The sequence below is a fragment of the Electrona antarctica genome (assembly GCF_951216825.1).
Source record: "Electrona antarctica genome assembly, chromosome: 5".
NCBI lineage: Eukaryota > Metazoa > Chordata > Actinopteri > Myctophiformes > Myctophidae > Electrona > Electrona antarctica.
Window position 1 is genome coordinate 6,900,404 of NC_136810.1, and position 25,131 is coordinate 6,925,534.

The window sequence follows — 25,131 nt, forward strand, 5'->3', positions numbered from 1 at the left end:
CTCTTCTTGTTTACTTACTGGTGTTTTACTGAACTGATTCTAAACAATAGAGGGTATGCACGTGACATCATCATCAAACCCGGACCTTATGCAGGAATGCCTACTGAGTGGCAAACAACTACTTTCAGGCCTTGACAACCCATGCATCCAAACAGAAAAGTCCTATCTGATTGCATTAAACACCGTTAAACAATGTTAAACTCACTTTGCATGTTGCTTTGCCACTCGATGTGCCATTCACTTTAAGCATGCGCATACCCTCTATTGGCAGATTATACAATTGGAGTGTGTGTGTGTGTGTGTGTGTGTGTGTGTGTGTGTGTGTGTGTGTGTGTGTGTGTGTGTGTGTGTGTGTGTGTGTGTGTGTGTGTGTGTGTGTGTGACTTGAGTAAAATTGTAAAGCCTCTAATTAAATGAAGGCTCCCTCCTACCCATTGTCTTATCTCTTGTCTCTATTCTACTCGTAGGCCTCTATCTGTTTGTCATAAATGGTCCAGAATGTAATGTAAACAGACAAAGGACAAGGAGATTATACTGTGTGTACAGCTCTGATACACTGTATCTATAGACATAAGAACAAGTCAGCCACAGACGAGACAGACATTCAGAGACTATAATTGCACAGACTCAATTAGTAGTTTACATGTAGATTAGTTTAACATATTTTGTTGTGGCATTTCAGACATTACAGGGAGTAAAAACGTAAAAGTTATTTGCTTATACAATGTATATACAGTAGAAAATAAATAAAGGCAAACTAAAGCAAATAATAAAGGTCTACATATTACACTGGAAGATTGAGCCACGTTTCTTTTAAGATAAGATCAAATAAAATGGAGGGAAATGGTGTGTTAAAATATGGAGTAGGTTTAGGGTGGTTGTAGTGGGTTTGTTGTTGATAGTTGTTGATAGTTAGTGGGTGTGTTACTGATAGCTTTTTGGGTGACGGTAGAGTGTGTAGAAGGCTGACGGCTGGGGCACATAGATGACCCTGGGGTATTTCTTCCTGAGGTCAGCGTTGCTCCACAGGCAAACCACCCACACACACACAAGGCCTAGAGAAACACAGAAACTACACACAAACAAATACACATCAATACTAAACAGAATTGAGTGTGTGTGCATGTGTGTGTGCGTGCAATGCATGCATATGCATACACACACCTGTAGAGCAAGAAGAGGCCGTTGCTGTCGTTGACAAGACCCTTTCTCTTCTGGTGAAGGGTCATGGCGACCATGGTGAAGAGAGTGAAGACGAGGAGGATGAAGGCTTGTCCCTCAGTGACCAGGTACCTGACACAACACAGACAGACGGTAAGAGGAAGAATAGTAGGCTACATAAATGATAGATAACTCACTCACTGAAGGAAAAACAAAACATTGTAGAATTCATATATAATGAAACGACATACTGGCCAAATATGCTACATTAATATTCTATGATATTTCTATCATAAAACATTGTTTGGTGACTGTGTCTCTGATCCTTGTTTGTAAAGCCACTCATCTAGGATCGTCATTGTACTAATACTATTGGTTGATGATCATTGATGATCATTGATGATCTAGGGATCTGATCCTTGTGCTCCTTATTATTAGTTAATTGGAATGGCACTGATGATGAAGGATCTGCACAATATTCTGTGGTTACGTTCTGGATAACTTAAATGGAGGTGAGGCAAGGGATGAAACATACACAAGGAAAGAACACATCCTTACAGTGACAGCCAGTGTATGAATTAGAGATCTCTATCTCAGCCTGAGGTCTCTCTCTCCGTCAGTGGAGATCATCTGAGAGGTAATTACTCAGCAGTAGCTGAGAAACACTTGACTTATAAATTATTCTACCAAGCTGAAGATGAGCTCACGCAGACACGCAGACACGCACCACACACACACACACACACACACACACACACACACACACACACACACACACACACACACACACACACACACACACACACACACACACACACACACACACACACACACACACACACACACACACACACACACACACACACACACACACACACACACTCCTTTGCCTGAAGCAACGGATTGTTTTTCAGATGGTGACTCCAAGTGGACGGGGGTGGCATTGGATCAGGAGGAAGAATGACTGGCTTGGGAACGCGTATATCTATTCTACGTCCGAGCATAGGCATGGTAACGCCTCACCTGCCTCTGATTGGCCTACCGACACTGCCCGTCTTGCCTGTCCTCCGAGATGCAAGGGTACTCCGTGGTGGGAAATAATACAAGTACAAGAGAATGGCAACACGCGACAGTAACTTGTAACTTTAATTTTTGTAGAAGAGGCAAACTAATATTGTTTGTGCCGGCTTTGATTGAATAAAGTGTTAGTGTTGATTATCATGTATTCATCTAATTATAGTAAACTAATACTATTATACTAAAAAAGATAAAGATCAAGGGAAAAGAGACCTTTTTACAGTACAATAATGTTTCAAGTTTACACATGTATACAAATAAACAGGCCAACGGCATAAACAATATCAGTTTGCCTAAATAATTTTAAAAAAAGTTACTGTCGCGCGTGCCAAGCTTTCATTCTCTTGTATTATATCGTAATTGTATTATTTATTTATTTCCCACCACGGAGTAACCTTGCGGCAGATAATCCAGCATGTATCTTCCACCTCGGAGGAAACTCTGGTAAAGCCGGCAGTGTCGGTAGGCCAATCAGAGGCAGGCGGGGCGTTACCGTGTCTATGCTCGGACGTAGAAAAGATATACGCCTTGGGAACTGGTTCGATCCCCGGCTTCTTCTGGCATAGTGTTTAAGAGTCCCAAGACACTGAACCTCTAAGGCCTGACTCACACGTGCACAACAGATTGTTGTATAGCTGATGCTTGAGACTTGTTTACTGATGCAAGCTCGCAATTCATTTCCAATGGGAGTCACATGGTTTGACACAACATTTTTGTTGTATGAGGGGGGCAGCATCCAACAATGTTGTATGCTAGATCGAAAGGTGTGAGTGAAGCCTTACTGCTCCCAATGAGCAGGTTGGTGCCTGCCTTGCATGCTCGCCTGCATCATCGGACTGTGAAGTCGTGACTCTAATGCACATCATACCGTATTGACTGCTTTGGATAAAATACACAACCCCACAACCACAACCCCAATGCTAACTTCAGTTTCAATAATAAATGAACAAATTTCACCAAAACCAAACTGGTCTCCACTGTTTAACGAATAGATTAAGAAATGGGATGTGGCTCTCACCCTATTTGCCAGCATAGCAGTAGAAAACACTGGTTGTACTGGGCAGCACCCATGTGTAACTATGTGTGAGTATCAAGGCAGCACTGTGTATGCCTTGATCCCGCCTCTAGCTGCCGCTGATTGGCCAGGCCGTTTGGTGGCCGGAGCATCTAGTCTGCCTGAGAGTTCCCAGATGGGAGCAGGAGGGGGGAACCCAGTGTACTCTCTGCTGCCCCATCTGGTGGAGTCAGGTTAAGATAACAAAGCTCCTTTATAGAAACATACATACCGCTATACTGTTTCATACTATCTGGCGGAGTCAGGTTATTGTTATCTATCCCTGATTAAATAAAGGTACACAATAAAGACTGACCAATAGTAGAGTGCATTGGGCAGTAAAAGGAGCCAACCAGCCTGGGGCATCACTGGCTCCTCCTCCCTGGGACAGAAACAGCCCGAGAAATAGAGGAAGAGGATGAGGAAGAGAGGAATGTACCTAGAGAGAACAACATGATTATTAAGGATGAGGAAGAGAGGAATGTACCTAGAGAGAACAAAATGATTATTAAGGATGAGGAAGAGAGGAATGTACCTAGAGAGAACAACATGATTATTAAGGATGAGGAAGAGAGGAATGTACCTAGAGAGAACAACATGATTATTAAGGATGAGGAAGAGAGGAATGTACCTAGAGAGAACAACATGATTATTAAGGATGAGGAAGAGAGGAATGTACCTAGAGAGAACAACATGATTATTAAGGATGAGGAAGAGAGGAATGTACCTAGAGAGAACACAATGATTATTAAGGATGAGGAAGAGAGGAATGTACCTAGAGAGAACAACATGATTATTAAGGATGAGGAAGAGAGGAATGTACCTAGAGAGAACAACATGATTATTAAGGATGAGGAAGAGAGGAATGTACCTAGAGAGAACAACATGATTATTAAGGATGAGGAAGAGAGGAATGTACCTAGAGAGAACAACATGATTATTAAGGATGAGGAAGAGAGGAATGTACCTAGAGAGAACACAATGATTATTAAGGATGAGGAAGAGAGGAATGTACCTAGAGAGAACAACATGATTATTAAGGATGAGGAAGAGAGGAATGTACCTAGAGAGAACAACATGATTATTAAGGATGAGGAAGAGAGGAATGTACCTAGAGAGAACAACATGATTATTAAGGATGAGGAAGAGAGGAATGTACCTAGAGAGAACAACATGATTATTAAGGATGAGGAAGAGAGGAATGTACCTACAGAGAACACAATGATTATTAAGGATGAGGAAGAGAGGAATGTACCTAGAGAGAACAACATGATTATTACCCCACCAACCTCTGTTCATCCAGTTAAATTAATGCCTTTAATAAAACATTTGCTGTTAACCCATTTAGGCCTCGAAATTTAAAAAAAATCTTCTAAATCCTCCAGTTTTCTGAAATAAATATTTTCACGATTTTTCAAAAATAGCAGACCTACAAGCTCGTAGCGCGCCACTCGGTGGCGCGCTATGAGCTTGTAGATCTGCTATTTTTCAATAGCTAAATTATAACATAATGTTTAAAACACCAAAAGAGGTTTCCGCCCAGAATAGGTTAATATGAATTCCTTTTAACATAATTTGATCTTACAGCAGAAAACATGTAGATTCACATGCAGGGAAATATATATAGTTTGACTTCTTACCACATGAAATGACCCAAAGTCTCATCATAGAAGTACAGAAGCTCAAAGGAATCAACCTGTTAAAACACAATATTATCAGCAAAGAATAGTATAGAGGGACTCTTCATGTGCCACTAATAAGAAAAATTACCATAGACCCTAAATTAAATTACACTAAACCAAGATAAGCTAAACTTGACATAAACCATGCATACCTAAACAAACCTAAACTAGGCTACACAAACAATGTATTTAAAGTGAAGGTGGGGACTCTGGTTGTACCAGGGAAGCAGGTTTGAGGTTCATCATAATTGGGTTATCCCTGATGGATAGGTGGAGCTGGTAGCCAATCAGGACGAGGTGATGTGTGATGGAGTCAGCCACCAGATGGATGCTGGTCCCCATGACAACAGCAATGACGCACAGGTAGATGATAGAACGGGGGAGGGTCTTGGGGCTTCGCTCTGTCAGCTGGGATATAGATATACATGTACGGTAATTAGACCCAATTAAATATTTTGCGTCACACTCTAATCACACTCTTGAGAGATACCCAGCACAACCACAGTGTTCTTCTGTTGGCCCACGGGAGATTCTCAGCACATTCACTACAACCACACCAGCTATGGAACACCTATACAGCAATCTCATAAAATTCTACTTCATTAAATAATTTCAAACATAAGTTTAGGGCCCACTTAATTGACCAGATCACTTAATTATATTTCTTTGTATCATCTCTTCTTTTCTCTAATCATGTAGATAACCAAGCATTCTAATCATGTTCTTGTTGTTTTGTTCTTGTTTTATATACTGCAATCATGTTTTCTGGATATTCTATATCTCTTGTACAATGTTTCATTGTGATTTACATAGGTAGGCCTCGTATAAGCCCCTTGGGCTTTTTTTTTGCCTCAGCCTAGCACTTTACCCTTCTTATATTTATATGTTCACTGTGTTGTTTGTATACTGTGCTGAATAAATAAATACAAAAACAATACAATACAATACCACCCTTCTACTGTTGTTCACTGGGAGCTGCCCAGCACGACCATACATGGTGTGATGAGTTACCTTTAGCAGCAGGATGGGGGTGGAGATGTTGTAAGCCATGTGGAGAAAGTCTGCAGGACTAGGTCTGTTCAAAGGAAACCATTCCACTGGCAGCAGCAGCTATAATAACAAGGATCATTATGGTTAGTAGACATATACCAGCAGAGGTGCATGAGGAGAGCAACTGGCATCATTGAGGATGCCACCCGCCCCTCTCACAGCCTGATCTCCCTTATGTCATCTGGGAAACGGTACAGGAGCAGTTTCTTTCCCCAGGCAATCAGACTCTTGAACTCTAGTATCCCTGGCAGATAGGACATGAACTGATGACATGAACTCTATGTTCAGTTTTTAAATGTTTTTCTTATTCTATTTATCTTTTTTATGGATTCCTGTAGTTTTTTAGGACTTATTTATACTCAGAGTATTGTCTTGCACTTGATATATTTATTATTGTATGAGCCTGTGTTGTCTTTTAACTAGGAGAAACGTAATTTTGTTTTTTTCTCCTGCTGCAGTTGGAAAGAATGACAAATAAAGCAATCTTGAATCTTGTTAGTAGGACTCTATCCCTCTACCTCTGTCTGTTTGTCTAACAGTGATTAGTGATTCCAAATCACTAAGGTTAGACAAACAGTTGTAATTATATAATGTACTAGTTAGATTGAGGGCATAATAAGTCATCCTCTCTACCCTTTATTCTGTCCTCCAGTCATCCAATGTACTACTAGTCTATATCATATCAATCCCAAACTAATAAGTTAGTCCAACCTTGTGCATCTCTCCTATGTCCTCCTATAGAGCATCGCAGTCCCGCCCCCTACCAGGGCCCAGGAAATTATTCTCTGTTCATTTTCCTCATAGACATTTCATAAAGTATTTATTTAAAGACGTTTACGGCGCGGACAAAGCCAACTCTTGTTGTGACAAATCATTCTATGTAATTATTTGTTTGGTCCAAAATATTGTGTGTGTTGTCACGACTCGAGTTGGCTTCGTACGACGCTTAAAAGGTCTAAATAAATACTTTTTGAAATGTCTATGGGAAAAATGCATTGTGATTCATTTCCTGGGCCTGGCGTCGTCATGAAAGGGGGCGGGACTGCGACGCTCTATACTAGCACTACCATAGACCCTCCAACCTGCTCTTTCTATAAACACATCAATTCACAACTCTATGTCACGTCAGGTTTTGAATTAGTTTTTTGAATAGAGGATTGAGACTGAGATACCATGACAATAGACCTGCCCACATCCAGGAGCCAGTTCTGTAGGGTGAAGCTGATCCACAGGTCCAGATGGAAATGAGGTTTCAACAGAGAATGGTCCGCTTCCCTGGACCCGGACCTAGGTCTGGGAACAGAACGACAGACAGACGACAGACCGGTTATGTGTTAACGTTACTTTCAGGTTGCATGTCAAGCACTGAGCTGATGACCTTATCCACACAAATGCAGCTGTGCAAAAACTGATGCCTCGTACAACCATAGTGTGACCTTCAAATCTTAGGTCACTCAAAACATATTTAGCTACAGACACAGAACATCTTAGGTTCTTGTACAATATATTGACAAAATATACGTACACACATTATCAGCCTCATGGCAATTAAAAATCACACCCGTGTGAACTAAGTGAGGGGCGCTCTTATCATCGGACATCATCATGACGTAAAATAGACACTATGCCTATTTGCTCAGAAACTATGACGTAAAATTCTCCATTCATTGACACATTAATGACCTACTCCAGTGTCCTTACTTACAACACTAGTACAGCAGCTCACTGGGTCTTTTGACCAAAGGTTTCTGGCTGTTCCTCAAACAAGATTTAAAAAGCTTAGGGTGTAGCCTATAGGCAGTATTCCATTTTGGGTTTATGATCCGGTCGGGAGCGGATGGTAACTTTCGTCATGTTGTAGTCAATGATTTGTAGTCATCTGGCAGGAAACCACAAGACTGAATCAGTACTATGAATGGCTGGGTACTTCTTACTCCGCCTTGTGGTTTCCTGCCTGATGACTACAAATCAGTGACTACAACATGACGTAAATTACCATCCACTCCAGACCGGTTCACACTGCGATTTTGGACAGACCAGGCTTTCTTCCGAGGTGGAAAGCCTGGTGACGCGAGGTTACTTAGGATGCATTCCACATAAGCACAAAATACCTTCTTCTGCATGTCCCCGGTTATTCTCCCAGCTGGCCGTAGATGAAGATGTATTGTTTAAATATTTATGGTATTTATGATTTTAAAACACTTTGTGACACTGGCATGGAATGGTGTTATAACAATTTAACTTTTCTTACTTAATTACTTACACATTCCGTCTAGTAGTGGGAGTACTTTGGGTAGCTAGCTGTGTAGACAGCACAATAAGTGCACAATAAGTGCACAATAAGTGCATTGTATGTAGTCATAGCACTTCATAGTATATAGTGTATAGTAGTCATAGCACTTCATAGTATATATGTACAGCATAGTATAGCATATATGTGTAGTTTATATGTATAGTGTCATTATATAGATATGTTCTAGTTATAGTTTATATGTATAGTGTCATTATATAGATATGTTCTAGTCACGTTCTTAGCTTACGCATGTTTCGCGATAAATGCTTTTTTACATATGTGATGTATTCCCATGCTTTTTGTTCTTGCTTATTGTAAGTCGCTCTGGATTAAGAGCGTCTGCTAAATGCCTAAATTGTAAATTGTAAATTGTAGCTAAAAGGCCATACAACCCACTCACTTTTTGCTGCCCCTTCACTCCTTATTGTGACAACAAGCAAATGAATGAATCTCACTCACGTCCACAATCAACATTTCTATCTCTGGGGTGTGGTCAGTTTTTTTTTCTCTTTCCTTCTCCTTTGAAGTCCCACAATACCAGCTGCTGTTTCAGCAGCTGGTATTGTGTGCTCTTCCATCAGCACTTCCAAACATTCTCAGCGACAAAGAGCGAGAGTAACCAACTTCAAAGGTAGCCTACTTTATCGTCTCTCAATCCTATTTATGAGTGTGCTAAAGTTGTCTAAAAACATCATGATGGCCTGTGATTTTTAAAACACAGAAAAATGAATTAACCAGTTAAATCCATTTTTGTATTAATGTATTAATTCTTTATTAATTCAAATCTCTGCCTCCAAAGTAGCAGCTACTCTTCCACAACAAACAAAGGATAGTTGACGGGTCTCCCGTAGGGCTCTATACAAGTTCCACTTCTTTTTACCCTCTACACCAAATCTCATCACTGAAGCTCATATATGTGTCGCAACATCACGTGTTGTGAGCTTGTAGACCTGAGCTTGTAGAGATTCAAAAAAACTGTAGCTATAGAATTAATTAATAAATATGTCATTATGATCCATCACCACTAGTAGGATTTCTATTCATACATTCTACTAAACAAAACTGCTTTTTATGTAGTGTATACGGCACTTTTGGTGAGACAGCAGTTTAACAGCATATCATTAACTTATTATGTATGTGTAAGTATGTGTACAATGTAGAATCATAGAATGGGCCTAAAGAAACAAACTTGATTTGTCAAACCAACCTGTAAATGAAGGTTCCTGCATGTAGAGCTGAGGTATGTCGCTTCCTGATTGATGACTCCATGTTTCCCTCTGACTTCCACAATCTATAGCTATGACACTGTGTCCATACGCCTACTAACAATATTCCACAATCTATAGGCCTAATAACAATGTTCTTACCCCTTCTCCCTTCAGGGATAACCTTTCTATGTTAAGATAAATATCCCGAAGGGACATTCTGGATCATTTCCAAACTACGAGGATGTGTGAGGATCAAGCAGATGGACCGTAAAATGGTGACGTTGTCATCTGCGAATTATCTCCATCTCTATGGAGATACCCAAACCCTCCAAACCCTCTTTCCCAAAGAGCTCTTGAACATATTGTGTATAAAGACGAGATAATATCCAATCTATAGTCTCTTCTCACTCCTCTTCCTATAGAACATGATGTCCTGCGTCCGAAGACGAAACAAAATGCATGTTCTGGATTGTCCTGTTAGTTCCCGTTTGTTCATGTACTTTTCCAGTACTGTGTTAAAAGTGGGTGAGGGTTGTTGCTGAAAGACATGGCAACGTCAAATGTTCAGGAGATAAAGTCACACTGTCGGACAATGCAGTCAAGAGTGTTTCTAATAGTGGGATGCTGTCATATCTGCAAGGTTCAATTTGAGATAAGCCCATAATCTGTATAAACCTATCTACTGTGTTACTGTATTGTACAGCCTTAATCTGGTTTCAGATTAACAGAAAGATTCCAGCTGTTCCAAATGATACTTCATCTAGGTGGGAAATAAGGAGGCCATGATGATGGACTTTAAAATATATACATTGTCACTGTATATATAACTGAAACAAAAGAAAGGAAAGCAGTCACGCAGCCAGATGGGCAATTACTATTTGTAGGATATAACACCTTTCAAAGGTTTACAAAGTGCTTCACAACACCAACCACAACAAACAGTGTGGGGAAAGAAAAACAAAAATCACACCTGTGTGAACTGAGCAGTGCAACTATCCATTTATTATAGTTACTGTTCTGTACTGTGCTCAAAATACTGTAGTGTAGTATACTGTGCTCTCTACTGTACTTAGATCTCTTTTGGAAAAAATCTTCGAGAAATGACAGAGTTACCGTGTGGGGGTCCCCGGAACATCCAGACCGCCTCGTGTCCGAAACAGGCACGAAATGACAAGAGTTCACATGTGGGGGTCCCTGAGGGGTCCGTGTGGAAGTCCCCGGGGGGGTCCATGTGGGGTCCGTGTGTGGGTCCCCGGAACATCCAGACCCCCAGGAACGCGCCCAGAGCTCCTGTAGTGTACTCTGTGCCACTTTACTCTATGCTGTCCTCTACTGGCCACTTTAGGTGTTCCTGTCCATGCTCAGACACAGAGACAGACACACACACACACACACACACAAGAGACAAGGCAAGAAGGGCCGTCTGCCTATCAAAAATAGAATACTGGACTTGGTGTTAAAAATCTATTTCTCTCTCTCTATGGTTGCGAGATCTCGGGGACCATTAGCAAACCATGACCTCGGAAAATGGGATAAACACCAAACCGAGACCCAGGCCCGGCGCCAGGATGAAATGACTGAGGGGTCAATTGAGATTTTTTTTTTTTTAATAATGTCAATAATAAAATATAAAACTACCTTTTGTGCTGGATTGGGTTTCTAGTGATATATGGCAGTTATATTCACTAGTAGCACTGGTTATAACAACTCTAAACATGCTGTTACAAACAAAAACAGTTAAAAAAAATCATATTGTGTTGCTAAATCACGCAGGCAGTGTCAGTTCCATGACTCAGCTGGTCATATGCAATATTGGAATGATAGCACTGCCCCGCCAGGGGGGGTCCAGATTTTTATTTTTTAAATTTGCGATGAAAATGCTTCAATCTGGTGCACTTTGAGATAAAAATGAAGAGGCTAGATCTATAAAGAACTACACACATCATATTAGATTATTATCATTTTGACTGTGCTATTATTGCCATTTGCCAACATCACAGTAGGCTACAAAACAACATTGGATAGGGCAGGGGTGGGCAACTTTGATGATGGAGAGGGCCACTATATTTCAAACTCACTCCAGAGGGCCACAATGCTCAAAACGTGTCGCAGTGCGATGCATTTTGAGCTTGTAGATCTGCTTTTTTGCTATTTTTTTAATTGGAATCCTGAATTATTTTCACCTAATTTTTAATTGGAATCCGGAAGAGTAATATTTTTTATTTAATTTCAAATACATTTATATGTCATGTTAACTTTATGATTATGAACTGAAATGCAAATATTGGACATAAAAAAGGCTAGTACTAGTCATTAAGCTACTAATATAGACTGAAGTAATTGAAGTGGGTCATGTTTGCATGTTTGGAATTGTAACAGCTGAAATCAATAACATATCAGTATTCTGATATTAACCTGCAGACCGCATTAAGTGAACTGAGTCTGTGCTCAGAGAATACATTATTCAGCGTGTCCACAATAGTCCACAGCCCACTTTGCCACTTGCTCTGATCCACTGCATCAATAGCACCCCTCCCCCCCAATGGCAGACAATCATGTCAGACACATACATTCAATTGATCCGAATTAACATGTGTTAAATTCCTGTGCCTCAGGAATTCAACACATGTTAATTCGGATCAACTCAGTCGTACTTCTTGTTCTTTCCAGATGGGAGATGGCCATGACGCATGTTAGATGTTCCTTGCATGCCTGTACAATACATGTTTTTGTTTGTAGCAGCATGTTTCGAGTTGTTATAACCAGTGCTGCTAGTGAATATCACTACCAAATATCACTAGAAAACCAATCCAGCACAAAAGGTATAGTTTTATATTTTATTATTGACATTATTAAAAAAGAAAAAAGGAGGTCGGGTTGAGGGGTCAAGTACCCCCTTTGACCCCTCGTGGCGCCGGGCCTGCCGAGACCCTACACACAGAATTCTGCTAATCCATTCTCCAAGCCCAGCGAAAAACAAATAATGCATGCAGGGCAGAAGGGCGATACGCACTCATAATCCAAATAAAAAAGGGCACTTAAATTCTGCAACCACCTAAAAGAAAGTGACCCAAATGCACATACTCTAGAGGGGTGCCCAAAAGGTAGATCGTGATCTACCTGTAGATCACAATGGCTGTGCAGTGTGCAGGTAGGTAGATCACATGACATGGCCCTAAATCATATTTAATTTATTATATATATATTAAAAAAAACTTTTTGGCATCTGCCACTTGAATTAAGTTGACTTGATTGATTGACATAAAAAAGGGCCTGTCAGCTCAAACCCATAATGCAATACTTTGTTTTCAAGAGTGTTGCTGCATGCTCACAAAATTAATGTCGGTAGAATTACAAATTAAATCCAAAACCCTTAGGCTACCTATTCCATTTCTCTCCCTCTATTTACCCAAATGCATTTGTCTTATACGTAACGCCAGCTCCGCTATTCCAAAGCCGCCCCAGGTACATTTTTAAACTACAGTATTTTCAGCAATGGAATTCTATTTTTTTCGGTGGGTAGATCTTGTTGAGCTGGTCATTTTCAAAGTACCGGTAAGTCAAAAAAGTGTGGGCACCCCTGCTCTAGAGAGATGCCCCCTCAGCCAGCTGGCCCTGGAACTCCGTTCACAAACACAAACAGAGCCACCAGATAGAAAACCCATCGGACTAAGCCAAATGATAAAACCGCAAAAGGACAACTACCTGACACATTGGAAAGAAGCAACACAAAAGCAGAGTAAACTAGAATGCTATCTGGCCCTAAACAGAGAATACACTGTGGTAGAATACCTGAGCACCATGACCAACCCAAAACAACGAAAAATCAATACGCAAACACAGCAGCAAGATGTGTGAGCTGCTGTGATAGGATCAAATGGAACACAACCACCTTAAAGACTAATCATTGTGTGTATTCCTGCACTATCTGCACCGAGTGATCTTGGTACATAGAAATTGATTTATTGGAGATTCTGACTTTCAATTGTAGGCTACATACATTTTTATTTTTTGAGTGTATTGTTCCACTTTTTGCTTTGGCAATGTAACCATATGTTTTCCTCATGCCAATAAAGCCCTTTGAATTTAAGTCGAATTGAATTGACTGTGAACCACTTTTGATTACATTAGTCGTATGTAAGCAACTTTTGATTACATAGTGAGTCAGTGATAAATGATACAAACCGAGTGTATTTTTAAATCCACGTAGCCTCCTCCTACCCTGAGTAAGCGATCTGATCTTTGAGGGCGGACCATGTGTGAGTAGGAAAGCGTTCCGTCCGGAGATACTTCGAAGTAGAACTATTACTTCCGGCAAATCAGTGGAGAGCGAAGGTGAAACGAACAGTGTTGGATTTGTTTTGAAAAATACAACTTCTTTTTTGTCATTAGAACCGCGCAAGACAGACGTCTTTTCATCGTTGTGTTTTACGGTGGCCCAAAGAGATCGGAGGATCTTTTGTTTCTATTTTCACACATTTTCATTTTAATCTGGAAGGCTGTTTATTTACTAGATCTGAGCCTTTAGCTTTTTTGAAGCTAACCTGCTAGCTCGCTCAGCTGTTCGGCGGCGTGTGGTGTGTGTGCGGTGCGGTAGAAAGTTGACAAGGAGGAGCATCTTGCAGCTGTCAACTCACCAACGCCGTGTGACGACCCGAGGCCACCGTCCCGAGGCATCGTCTCCCGGTGTGTGTGTGTATATCGATGAGGGTCAAACATCAGTGTTTTCATGTGAGCGCCGGTGCCGTGTCGGTATGTTAATGGGCGGGGGGTCGCTTTGCTGTGGACACCGTAGCAGGAGACACTTGTTGAGAAAGCGGAAGTCCTGGCGGCTACCTGCAGGGCCGGTGGCGGTGGTGCCATGGAGTCCCTGGCCGGGTACGTGTACAAGGCGGCCAGCGAGGGCAGAGTCCTGACCCTGGCCGCCCTCCTCCTCAACCACTCCCAGGCCGAGACCAAGTATCTGCTCAGCTATGTCACCCACCTGGCGGGGCAGAGGTCCACGCCTCTCATCATAGCGGCCAGGAACGGACACGACAAGGTGGTCCGGCTGCTGCTGGACCACTACAAGGTGGACACGGAGCAGACGGGCACGGTCAGATTCGACGGGTTAGTCTCACACATTGTTCACATTGTTATCGGTGTTATGGAAAATATAGCTGATAGCCTGATAGATATGCAGCTATAGTGCCAAGTACAGGATCCATTCATGGATTTGTCTTTGTCTGGTTCTGTGAAAATAACCCCACCATAAAAAAAACTAAATTTCCACACTAGATATTAGAGTCTATGCCTCCAGGGTTGTGACTGTCAACTCAATAGTCTAATAATTAGGTTACTGACTAGGTGCAACATGCATAGGCATTAGGCATAAAGGGCAAACAGCCTATATATAGGCAGTAGACTGCCTGAGGTCTATAGATTTCATGTATCAGCACTTTTTCATACTGGTTGTTTATAACGTCTGTCTGTGAAGTAAATCTGCTTGCGCAGTCGTACAGCACAAGCACAACCTATACTCGGCACTCTGGATGTAAGAGTGAATGTCACATGCCTAGACTTGACTTTTACACTTTCAAATCACATTGGCCCCTTTTCCACCGGGGTTGAACCGGTTCAGTTATTTTTTCCCCCGCCTAAATGTTGAAACGGTTCAGAGTGTTTCCACTGAAAATGAATCAGAATCAGAACCCTAAAAGTTGGTTCAGAACCGGAACCAAAAAATGGCCGCTGGTTCCGTGATAGCACCAAGGTTCTGAACGGAACCAGTTCTAGAACCAACGTTATTTTGGTGGAAAAGGGGCTATTGTGTTTGTGTGTTTAATAGGTAAATGAGTGCATCCCGATTCCCAAGTAAACTTCCTGGTCCCCCCCTCCAGATATGTGATTGATGGGGCCACGGCCCTGTGGTGTGCGGCGGGGGCAGGGCACGCTGAGGTGGTGCGCCTGCTCGTCACTCACAAGGCCAATGTCAATCACACCACCATCACCAACTCCACCCCTCTGCGCGCCGCCTGCTTCGACGGGCGCCTGGACATCGTGCACTACCTGGTGGAGCACCAAGCGGACATCGGCATCACCAACAAGTACAACAACACTTGTCTCATGATCGCGGCCTACAAGGGCCACACAGAGGTGGTGAGCTTCCTGCTGGAACGAGGGGCTGACCCCAACGCCAAGGCCCACTGTGGGGCCACGGCACTCCACTTTGCTGCCGAGGCAGGACACCTAGACATTGTCAAGGAGCTGGTTCGCTATGATGCTGCAATGGTGGTCAATGGACATGGCATGACTCCACTCAAGGTTATTTTTTTTATTATGCAATTTTAATCATACTATATTGTACATCTATCAGAGTCGGCCCCACATATAATAGTTTTTGGTATATTTTCTACAGACTTGACCGCATAACAGTTTTTGTAATTTTTGTTTTTGGAACAAAGTACAATTAAGCGCTGGCAGAGAATTTATGAAAATGTAGCAATGTTACTTGACCTCATCGGGGTGCATACTTAGTTTAGACTAGTCATTGGTTAGACATGGGTTAAGGATAGGTTTAGGTGTGCTGCCCGGGGTCCGTACGCTTTTCCGCCCCGCCCCCGAGGGGGGTGTGTGGAGGGGGGGGAGGGCGAGGCCCAGCCTACTTTGGCAGCCCTTGTGCATGCAAATTGATTCTGTTTGTTAATTAGGAGGGGTCCAGGTAATATTAACATATCTATGGCCAATTTGCCAACACATCTCTTTCTCTCTCTCTCTCTCTCCCTCCCTCGCACGCGACACCCCCACACCCCCCCCCCCCCCCACACACACACACACACACACCCCCCACGCACGCACGCACACACACACACACACACACACCCACACACACACCCACCCCACGCACGCGCACACACACACACACACACACACACAATCTCTAAGGCACGTAGCGATTATATACTCTATCTCTCTCTCTCCCTCCCTCCCTCCCTCGCACGCGACACCCCCCCCCCCCCCCCACACACACACACACACGGGCGGCCGATCGGTGGGGGGGGGGGGGGGGGGGTGCGTGCGGCCGATAGGTGGGGGTGGGGGGGGGGAGCGGGGGACAATTAACAAACTGAATCAATTTGCATGCACAAGGGCTGCCAAAGTAGGCTGGGCCTCCTCCACACACCCCCCTCTCTCTCCCCCAGCCAAAGTCTCTAGTGTCGGACCATTGCCTGGTCTAAACAACGGTTTTCGGACCATTGCCGGAACTATTGTCTGTATAATGCCATGTCGGACCGTTGGCGGTAAAAGCTCATATTTCGGGCGATAGTCCGACAAATGTCGGACTGTTGCCCGTCGGAATTTTGGCGGGTCGGAAAAAAGACCTGCACCCGTGCTGCCCCGTGGGAGGTTAGGTTTAGGGTGAGGGTTTGAGATAGGTTGTAGTTGTAGGACTAATGACTGGTCTAACCAATGACTAGTCTAAACCAAAAACTGTCTAAACTAAGTACTGCACCCGACTTCATCTCTTCTGCCATCCCTTCCTTCCTCTTCCTAACGTCCAGGTGGCAGCTGAGAGCTGTAAGGCAGACGTGGTGGAGTTGCTCCTGGCTCACGCCGACTGTGACCCTTTGAGTCGTATCGAGGCATTGGAGCTTCTGGGAGCCTCCTTTGCCAACGACAGGGAGAACTATGACATCCTAAAGACCTACCACTACCTGTACCTGGCCATGCTGGAGCGCCACCGCAGCGCAGAGAACGTCATCCCCAAAGAACCCCTGCCTCCCATCGAGGCATATGGTGGACGGTGTGAGTGCCGCACGCCCAGCGAGTTAGAGGTCATAAGGGCGGATCGCGACGCGCTCCACATGGAGGGACTGATGGTCCGAGAGAGGATCCTGGGATCGGATAACGTGGACGTGTCGCACCCCATCATCTACCGCGGGGCCGTGTATGCAGACAACATGGAGTTTGAACAGTGCATCAAACTGTGGCTACATGCACTTCGCCTCAGGCAGAGAGGGAACCGCAACACACACAAAGACCTACTGAGATTTGCTCAGGTACATGTTACATTTAAAAAGTGTCTTCTGGAGGTTGTTTTAACAATGACATTGAAACATGTTTGTGTGCATGGGTACGTTTTGACTCCAGTGCAACATTTAGTCAGATTTCATATTGAATTCTTAAAGCTTCTTCTTTAAAGCATCCTGCTTCCATGATGGAGCATGTGGGAAGTGGGAACCACACAGCATATTGACACTCATGACACTTTATATCTGAAATGAGAAATGACATGTTTTGGTTGGTTAGTGCAAATGAAAGCAGTCCAGCAGCTACGTGTAATATCTGCCTCAAGCGGAGACCGGAGAACTTCATCGTAACGATGAGAACTTCATCGTTATGCTAACATGCTGTCTTAATCAGTCAAACCCACAGATGTTATAGTTAATTTCCAAAGTGATCAAATTATTTTGTGCGATTAAATGGTCAGCTAGATAATGATAAAAAGGTGAGTATGTGAATACCAATGATAGTACCAATATTTCAGGACATTGTTTACTAATGAATTACATTGTTTCGGTACTTTGGGGTTTAAACTTTAGCATTCCTACTTCATCTAGTGTTGACTCTAAACAACTATCCTCTCTCTCTCTCAATTCAATGCAATTTAAATGAAGGTGAAGTAAAACTAAAATGCACTAAACCGTGGTGAGTCGGAAAACCGGTGAGTTCTCCGGATACCCCTCAAGCACCTACAGTGGATTGGATGGGGCTAAATATGAATTTGTTTTTTTTAGCGATTTCTTCTTCTAGTACTACTAGACCCCAAGAAATTACATCTGGCCACAAAAGATCATGGGATCTACTGAATGTGAAGGACGAGGTGACAAACTGACATATTGAGCCTACGACACACAGTATGCCAGTACTCTACCTTCACATTCAGTAGATCCTGTGATCTTTTGTGGCCAGAAATCGCTATAATATTTTGTAAAAAAAAATAGATATTTAGCCCCATGTTTGAATGTTCCTGCCCCCCTGTCAAAAATGGCTAAAATCCTTAAAACAAAAGAAAGCAGCAAATTAAATCAAATGAACACTCATCTTTTACTTTCTCTAATAACAACCTCATGAACCTTGGTTGAAAAAGTTGTCTTTTAAGTACTTAATGTGCTTAAGTGTGCACTGTGCAGCTGCATTATCTAGAAAATATAAAGTTCGATGTGTCTCCAGGTCTTCTCCCAGATGGTCCACCTGAAGGAACCGGTCCCGGCCTCGGCAGTGGAGCAAGTTCTGGGCTGCAGCGTCCTGGAGATCCAGCGCAGCATGGAGCGGGTGGAGTCTGCTCCAGAGGCCGAGCTCCCACAGGCCCTGGACAACTATGAGTCCAACATATTCACCTTCCTCTACCTGGCCTGCATCTCCACCAAGACAACCTGCGGTGAGGAGGAGCGTGCGCGCCTCAACAAGCAGATCTACGACTTGGTCCGCCTCGACCCACGCTCCCGACAAGGCTCCTCCCTGCTCCACCTGGCGACCAGCTCATCCACGCCCGTGGACGACTTCCACACCAACGACGTGTGCAGCTTCCCCAATGCGCCGGTCACCAAGCTCCTGCTGGACTGCGGCGCACAGGTCAACGCTGTTGACAGCGAGGGCAACAGCCCGCTCCACGTCATCGTCCAGTACAACCGGCCTATCAGCGACTTCCTGACACTGCATGCCATCATCATCAGCCTGGTGGAGGCCGGCGCGCACACAGACATGGCAAACAAGCAGAGCAAGACACCGCTGGACAAGAGCACCACGGGCGTCTCGGAGATCCTGCTGAAGACGCAGATGAAGATGAGCCTCAAGTGCCTGGCGGCACGCGCCGTCCGCAGACACCACATCACCTACCGAGACCAGATCCCCAAAACCCTGGAGGAGTTTGTCGAGTTCCACTGAAACATGTAACACACACACACACACAAAACGCACCTCTAAAAACTCCACTCCTAGCCAGGATCGGAGAATACTAAGACTCCTAGAAAACAATGATAAACTCACATCGTTCTTTAAATAAAAAAAGAGAGATCTTGTTATTTTTAATTTTTCTAACGCATTTAAACGGTGCTGATGATGGCGGGTGATCAAGTGAACAGTTTTTGAAGATCTTCAGCATTTATATCTTTTTAAGTATGAATTGCTAAGTACCAGCAGCCTCAGTCAGCCGTCCTGTCTGTCTTTGTCTCTCCAACCCTAAAAGAGAAATACTTTTCTTTTCGTTTTCCCTCAGCAGTGACTGTCTGAGTAGTATAACTTGAGAGTAATGTCCTCAAAGTTTGTATCATGGCATGCCAAAAGTATTGTTTTTCAGTTTTTAGAAGATATTAAATTCAATACTTAAGTCCTGACTGTTGACTTTTAAAATCTACAAAAGATTGTTTTTAAGGGGAGGGGCGTGTTTGCTTCCTTGTCAGTTTCACTCTGTGAAAAGCAACCTGCTAGTTTACTCTTCACACAGCTGAATGAGAATAACAGAGGTGTGACATTACTAACTCTGGAAGTATTATTTTTTTCTTTTTCTTTTATCTTACTGGAACCATGACGTTATAGTTTTTGTTTCTATAGCAACACCCGGCCGTAACCAAGGCGTATTATATCTGAAAACTCATTCTGAAGAAGCTGCATGTCTGTTGGAACGGTTGGAAAGCACGTAAATGTGAAACAAACTTCTCCATATCCGCTTTGAGTCGACCTGCTGGGGAATGAGATTCAAATGACTGTGAATAGAAAACGGGTGGAACTTGATGGAGAACTAATTCACCTCAGGGTCAACCTAGGAGGACCTTAGAGTCGCCGCGTGAGGACTCACCCCCAGGGCGAGGGTATAAAGTGTAAAACACTAAAGGAGACTCGGCCAGCAGTGTCACACAAAATACTAGTCACTGCTGTTGTTTTGTACTTCTCTGAGCATGCCACAGAGCCTTTCGTAGTGATAGAAGATGGGTTTGCTGTGTCTGCTGGTTCCTGATTGTTCCAGCTTACAGCTTTATGACAGGACGTTGGTCACCTGGTCCTTTTTTTACCTCATCTCTTTGTCTGAGACGATCATGTATGTGGCACAGTTCAGGAATTGTGAAAGCTGTTTTTGTGTGTGTGTGTGCATGTGCACGTTTGTGTGTGTGTGTGTGTGTGTTTGTGTGTGTGTGTGAGAGAGAGAGAGAGAAAACAGGATGTGTGAGTTTTACAGATCTGAATTGGCTTGAGAGGGAATTGTTGAAAGGTTTGTGTGAGAGACAGACAGAAAGGAGAGGTATAATGTTAAAGGTGGTGTGATATGTATTTGTTAAAGCTCTATACTCTATAGAAATAATTGCTGTGGCGTGTTTGTTCAATAATAGGGGTCTCCCAGTCTCTTCTGCACTTTAGTAAACAGAAAATACGTTTCTATACGGATACCAATTTTATCCAATTGGGAGAAGCGAGAACTCCTACCAGATTAGCATAAAAAAATTGGAAGTGATGAAACAAAAACATGAATTATTGGGGCTGTAAAGTCAACCCTGTACTGCAGGCATGCTCTCTACTGATTGGATAAACATGGTATCATGACCTGAAAATGTATTTTCTCTTTACTAAAAGGGAGGGACTCTGTTACTTAAAGGAGAATTCCATGCTAGAAGGCTTTCTTACCTTTATTTGTAGTTGTTACGTCCCCAACAAAGAGGTCCAGGTGTTATTTTGTGCAAAACCTCCTTATTGGCTATTTCCCCTACCATAAGCCCTACATTAATTGAATGGGAATTGAATGGGGCTATGGGGTGTTATGCTAATTCGCTTATTTCCATCGCTCAAAATTATTATTTTTTTGTATATATCCTCTCTTTATAATGTAAATAATATCCCAAGCGGCACACTTTACTACTTATTTCGATGGAAATAAGCGAATTAGCACAACACCCCATAGCCCCATTCAATGCAATTCATTGAGGGCTTATGGTAGGGGAAATGGCCAATAAGGAGTTTTTGCACAAAAAAACACCTGGACCTCTTTGGTGGGGACGTAACAACTACAAAGAAAGGTAAGAAAGCCTTCTAGTATGGAATTCTCCTTTAACACTCTGTAGCAGTGATTTGTATAGAGCCTTAACAAAACACTTGTAAAAACATCACACACACACACTGCACGGGCAGACTTTAGCGGACAGCCGCGGACAGAAGAAGCTGTGTTTTACGTCATTTCCGAGTTTTTAGACAGCTGGTGGATGGAAAAGAAGCTCCACCCCCGCGGCTGACTGCCGCGACGGACAGATTCTCGGAAACGCTCTCCTCCGCGGCAGTCAGCCGCGGGGGTGGAGCTTCTTTTCCATCCACCACCTGTCTAAAAACTCGGAAATTACGTAAAATACAGCTTCTTCTGTCCACGCATGGAATCTAAAGTGTGCTTAGGCCCACACACTGTCTTTAAGAACACAGCCAGCCTCATTGTCTTCCATGTACCCTATGTGTGTTTCTGACCTGTGACATTTCACAGGTTATTTATTTATCACGCTAAGCGCAGCAGCAGTGAGTTGTACTGATGAAGGAGACTGTCAACACAGACCAAATACACACAGAGAGAACAACTTGCTGGATAACATGATCATACTTTTAATAGGAAATTTTATTTCAGAATATTTTGAGAGAAAACTAAAGTTTATTTAAAAGGGTATGCTTTATAAAGGTATATTGTGAATACTCGTCTGCAAAGCTAGGTGTGAGTTTAAAATTCGTTTATAAAAATAAACATTTTTGCTGTTTTAACATGTGCCTGTGACTTAATGCCAGATCTCACTTTGTTACAACAAAGTTGTCTGTCATTTTTTACCCCCAAATCCTTTAGCCTTCTATTGGTTTAATCAGTAATCAAGACAAAACTAATTCTCTACCTAATGCTCTCAAAAACATGAATGTTTTGACAAACTGAAATCTGGCTATAATTATGTTCCCATGATGATGTCCATTTTGATCATGAAGGACGATGCCCGTCAGCACATTGCTTTAAGCTCACATCGTACAGAGACACGGCACCAACTGTCTGTCCTGAAGAGAGAAACCGGCACCTTAAACACTGTCGCTTGTCGAAAATGACCTGATGACACGAGGTCAGACCAGCGACGGGGTACAAGTTAGGCTTTACTGAATGGACTAACTGGACTAACCTGGCACGTCGTGTATTTAGTACACACTATATGCCTAATTTAAACCATACCTACATCAACAGTAGCTGCTCTCGAGAACAGGCAGTTGGTGTTGTCTCTGTAGGACAGCATGTGGTCCTTCAGTACTTTTAAAAGCAGATGGTTCGAGGTCTATTTCTGCCTTTTTGGGGGGAGGGGTTTGATGTGCCATCCTGTGTGTCAGACTGATGACAGACAGCTGTGTTTATTTTATTTTTTCATTTTTCATAACAGCTTCTGTATGGGAAGAAATGAACCCAAAGATTTTCACATTTCTTGTCTGTCTATAGAAAATAGTTTGTTCATGTCTGATGAATGACTTGTGTTCTATTAAAGAGCTTGTTTCCTAATGAAAGTACAGATATGTCTAAGTTTATTTACTTATTCTCTTGCTTAAGAGTATTTAAACATTTTTAAGTGTTCAAACTAGCAAAAGAATGCATGTTCAATCTTCCAGAACATCTGCAGACATTTCATAAAAGCTAAGGTTAAATCAGCAATTTTGGTGGGCTCCTTTCACAGTGTTTCACAACAATGGGCCAGTGACTGAAAGTCAGTTAAATGGTGCATTTATATAGCACCTTTGTCCAAGGCGCTTTACATAGATTATGCATTACATTCACCCATTCACACGACACACACACATTCATATGTTGATGGTGGCGGAAAGTGGAAACCATGCAAGGCACCAACCAGCACATCAGGAGCAATTAGGGGTTCAGTCACAGTGTCTTGCTCAAGGACACTTCGACACTAACTCTGGGGGAGCCTATATGGTCTTCGAACTGGCAACCTTGCGGTTACCATCCAGCCACTCTACCCCTGAGCCAACGCCGCCCGCCCCACAGTTCAAGTCTTAAGTTATTTTTGAAAAAACAAGTCTACCTGATAGTGTTATGCTGCATCCACACTGGCAGATACAAAGCTACAAAAAAAGTTGAGCTGGTTTCAGCGACAAATATGCTGTGTAACTTTGTATCTGCCCGAGTGAACGCAGCATAGATCAAATCCCATCAAAGCATTTTCTCATGTCTCCCTCTAAGACTACTGATGAGAGGGAGACAGACTCCCTCTCTCCTACGCTGTCCCCCTCTCAGCTTCCCTGCCACTACCGTGTTTCTCCTACAGTCTACCTCGCTTAGTTCCTACTGTCAGTCTAACCCGAGGCTACTCCTAGTCTCCCTCACCACTGTCTTAATACTGAACAAAAGGCTAAGTGGAATGGCTATTATCTGTCTACAGGTTAATAAGGGAAACAGACTACTCTCTTTAAAAACTAAACTATATCATAATATAGTTTAACCAGGAATACAATGTATTAATTTGAGTCTCAAATTACTTTTGTCTGTAGTCTGGATTAGATTATGGTGGGCCTGTGTCCCTCAGTTAAATCTCTCTTAATCCCTAATCTGAATTGAACATAAAGCAGAAGGTCAGCGTGGTCGTCCTGTCAGGGAATGTGTCGGAGACTAGAGTAGAGTCACAGTGCAATAGAAATAATTAAAACAGTTTGAGTCAGTGGCATACCGGTATACAGGAATTAATGGTAGTGTACCATATGGGTGGGCACACTATGCCCCTCTGCGCATGCATTTTTTTAATTTTATTTAATTAATAGCCTACTTATTTTTCCCTTAACCCATTCAGGCCTGACGTCGACATTTTAAAAAAAAGTTTTTTAAATCATGACAATTTTCTGAAAGATTTGAGGCACATTTTAACGATTTTTCCAAAATAGCAGACCTACAAGTTCATAGCGCGCCACTCGGTGGCGCGCTATGAGCTTGTAGATCTGCTATTTTTCAATAGCTAAATTATAACAATGTTTAAAACACGAAAAGGGGTTCCTGCCCAGAATGGGTTAAATTTCCCCAAAATATGAAGTCAGGTGTTTTTGAGATTTACAGGCATCACAATGTCATGGAGGTCCCGTTGACCACCTGACATCGTTAAAAAAAAACCAAATCAGCTTCAGTTAGTAGATTGCTACATAATCTGAGTTCCCAGAAGTTCTCGTCAGCTCTGGCATACAAACTCACCACCTCAATATTCCAAATTAAGCAAGATATCACCCCGTAGCATAGCAGCAGATAACACGGGGCACAACCAATGAACATCCATTTGGCAAAAAATACAATTAGGACCCTTTGATGTCTTCAATCACGTCAAGGGCGGACGCTGTTTGCAAATCACAACACAAGCACATGATAGTACCGCAGGCACAGAGGGACAAACTAGGCAGTGGCTATGGAAAGCCAAACATAAAAGGCAAATCATACACAATACACTACAAATTGTTGTGCTAAATCGATTGCGTCCACAATATATCAGAAATGCCTTCAAATTATTATTTTAACCGTGTTCCAGAGCTATGTCCAAATCTACTGAATGTCAGCTCTGCTGTTTGAAGGATTCATTCACC

At 42.7% G+C, this 25,131-nt stretch overlaps 2 protein-coding genes across 3 annotated transcripts; one reads left to right on the plus strand and one right to left on the minus strand.

Moving 5' to 3' along the window:
- Positions 1–659: 659 nt before the first annotated feature.
- Positions 660–14,294, minus strand: cln6b (CLN6 transmembrane ER protein b). 2 transcript variants are annotated; one of them, XM_079500908.1, is made up of 9 exons: positions 14,163–14,294; positions 10,639–10,876; positions 7,197–7,317; positions 5,986–6,084; positions 5,194–5,382; positions 4,933–4,988; positions 3,609–3,731; positions 1,165–1,293; positions 660–1,072 (listed from the first exon to the last, which is right to left on the minus strand). In XM_079500908.1, the coding sequence occupies exons 3-9, from the start codon at positions 7,197–7,199 to the stop codon at positions 925–927; spliced, it is 747 nt and encodes a 248-aa protein (XP_079357034.1). In that variant the 5' UTR covers positions 7,200–7,317; positions 10,639–10,876; positions 14,163–14,294; the 3' UTR covers positions 660–924. The 2 variants fall into 2 exon arrangements, with proteins under 2 accessions (XP_079357034.1, XP_079357033.1); XM_079500907.1 differs by lacking the exon at positions 10,639–10,876 and having other exon boundaries at positions 14,163–14,291.
- Positions 13,768–23,064, plus strand: fem1b (fem-1 homolog b). The gene is made up of 4 exons (XM_079500906.1): positions 13,768–14,634; positions 15,405–15,828; positions 17,067–17,564; positions 18,739–23,064. Exons 1-4 carry the CDS (start codon positions 14,387–14,389, stop codon positions 19,450–19,452), a joined length of 1,884 nt encoding a protein of 627 aa, XP_079357032.1. The 5' UTR covers positions 13,768–14,386; the 3' UTR covers positions 19,453–23,064.
- Positions 23,065–25,131: the final 2,067 nt, after the last annotated feature.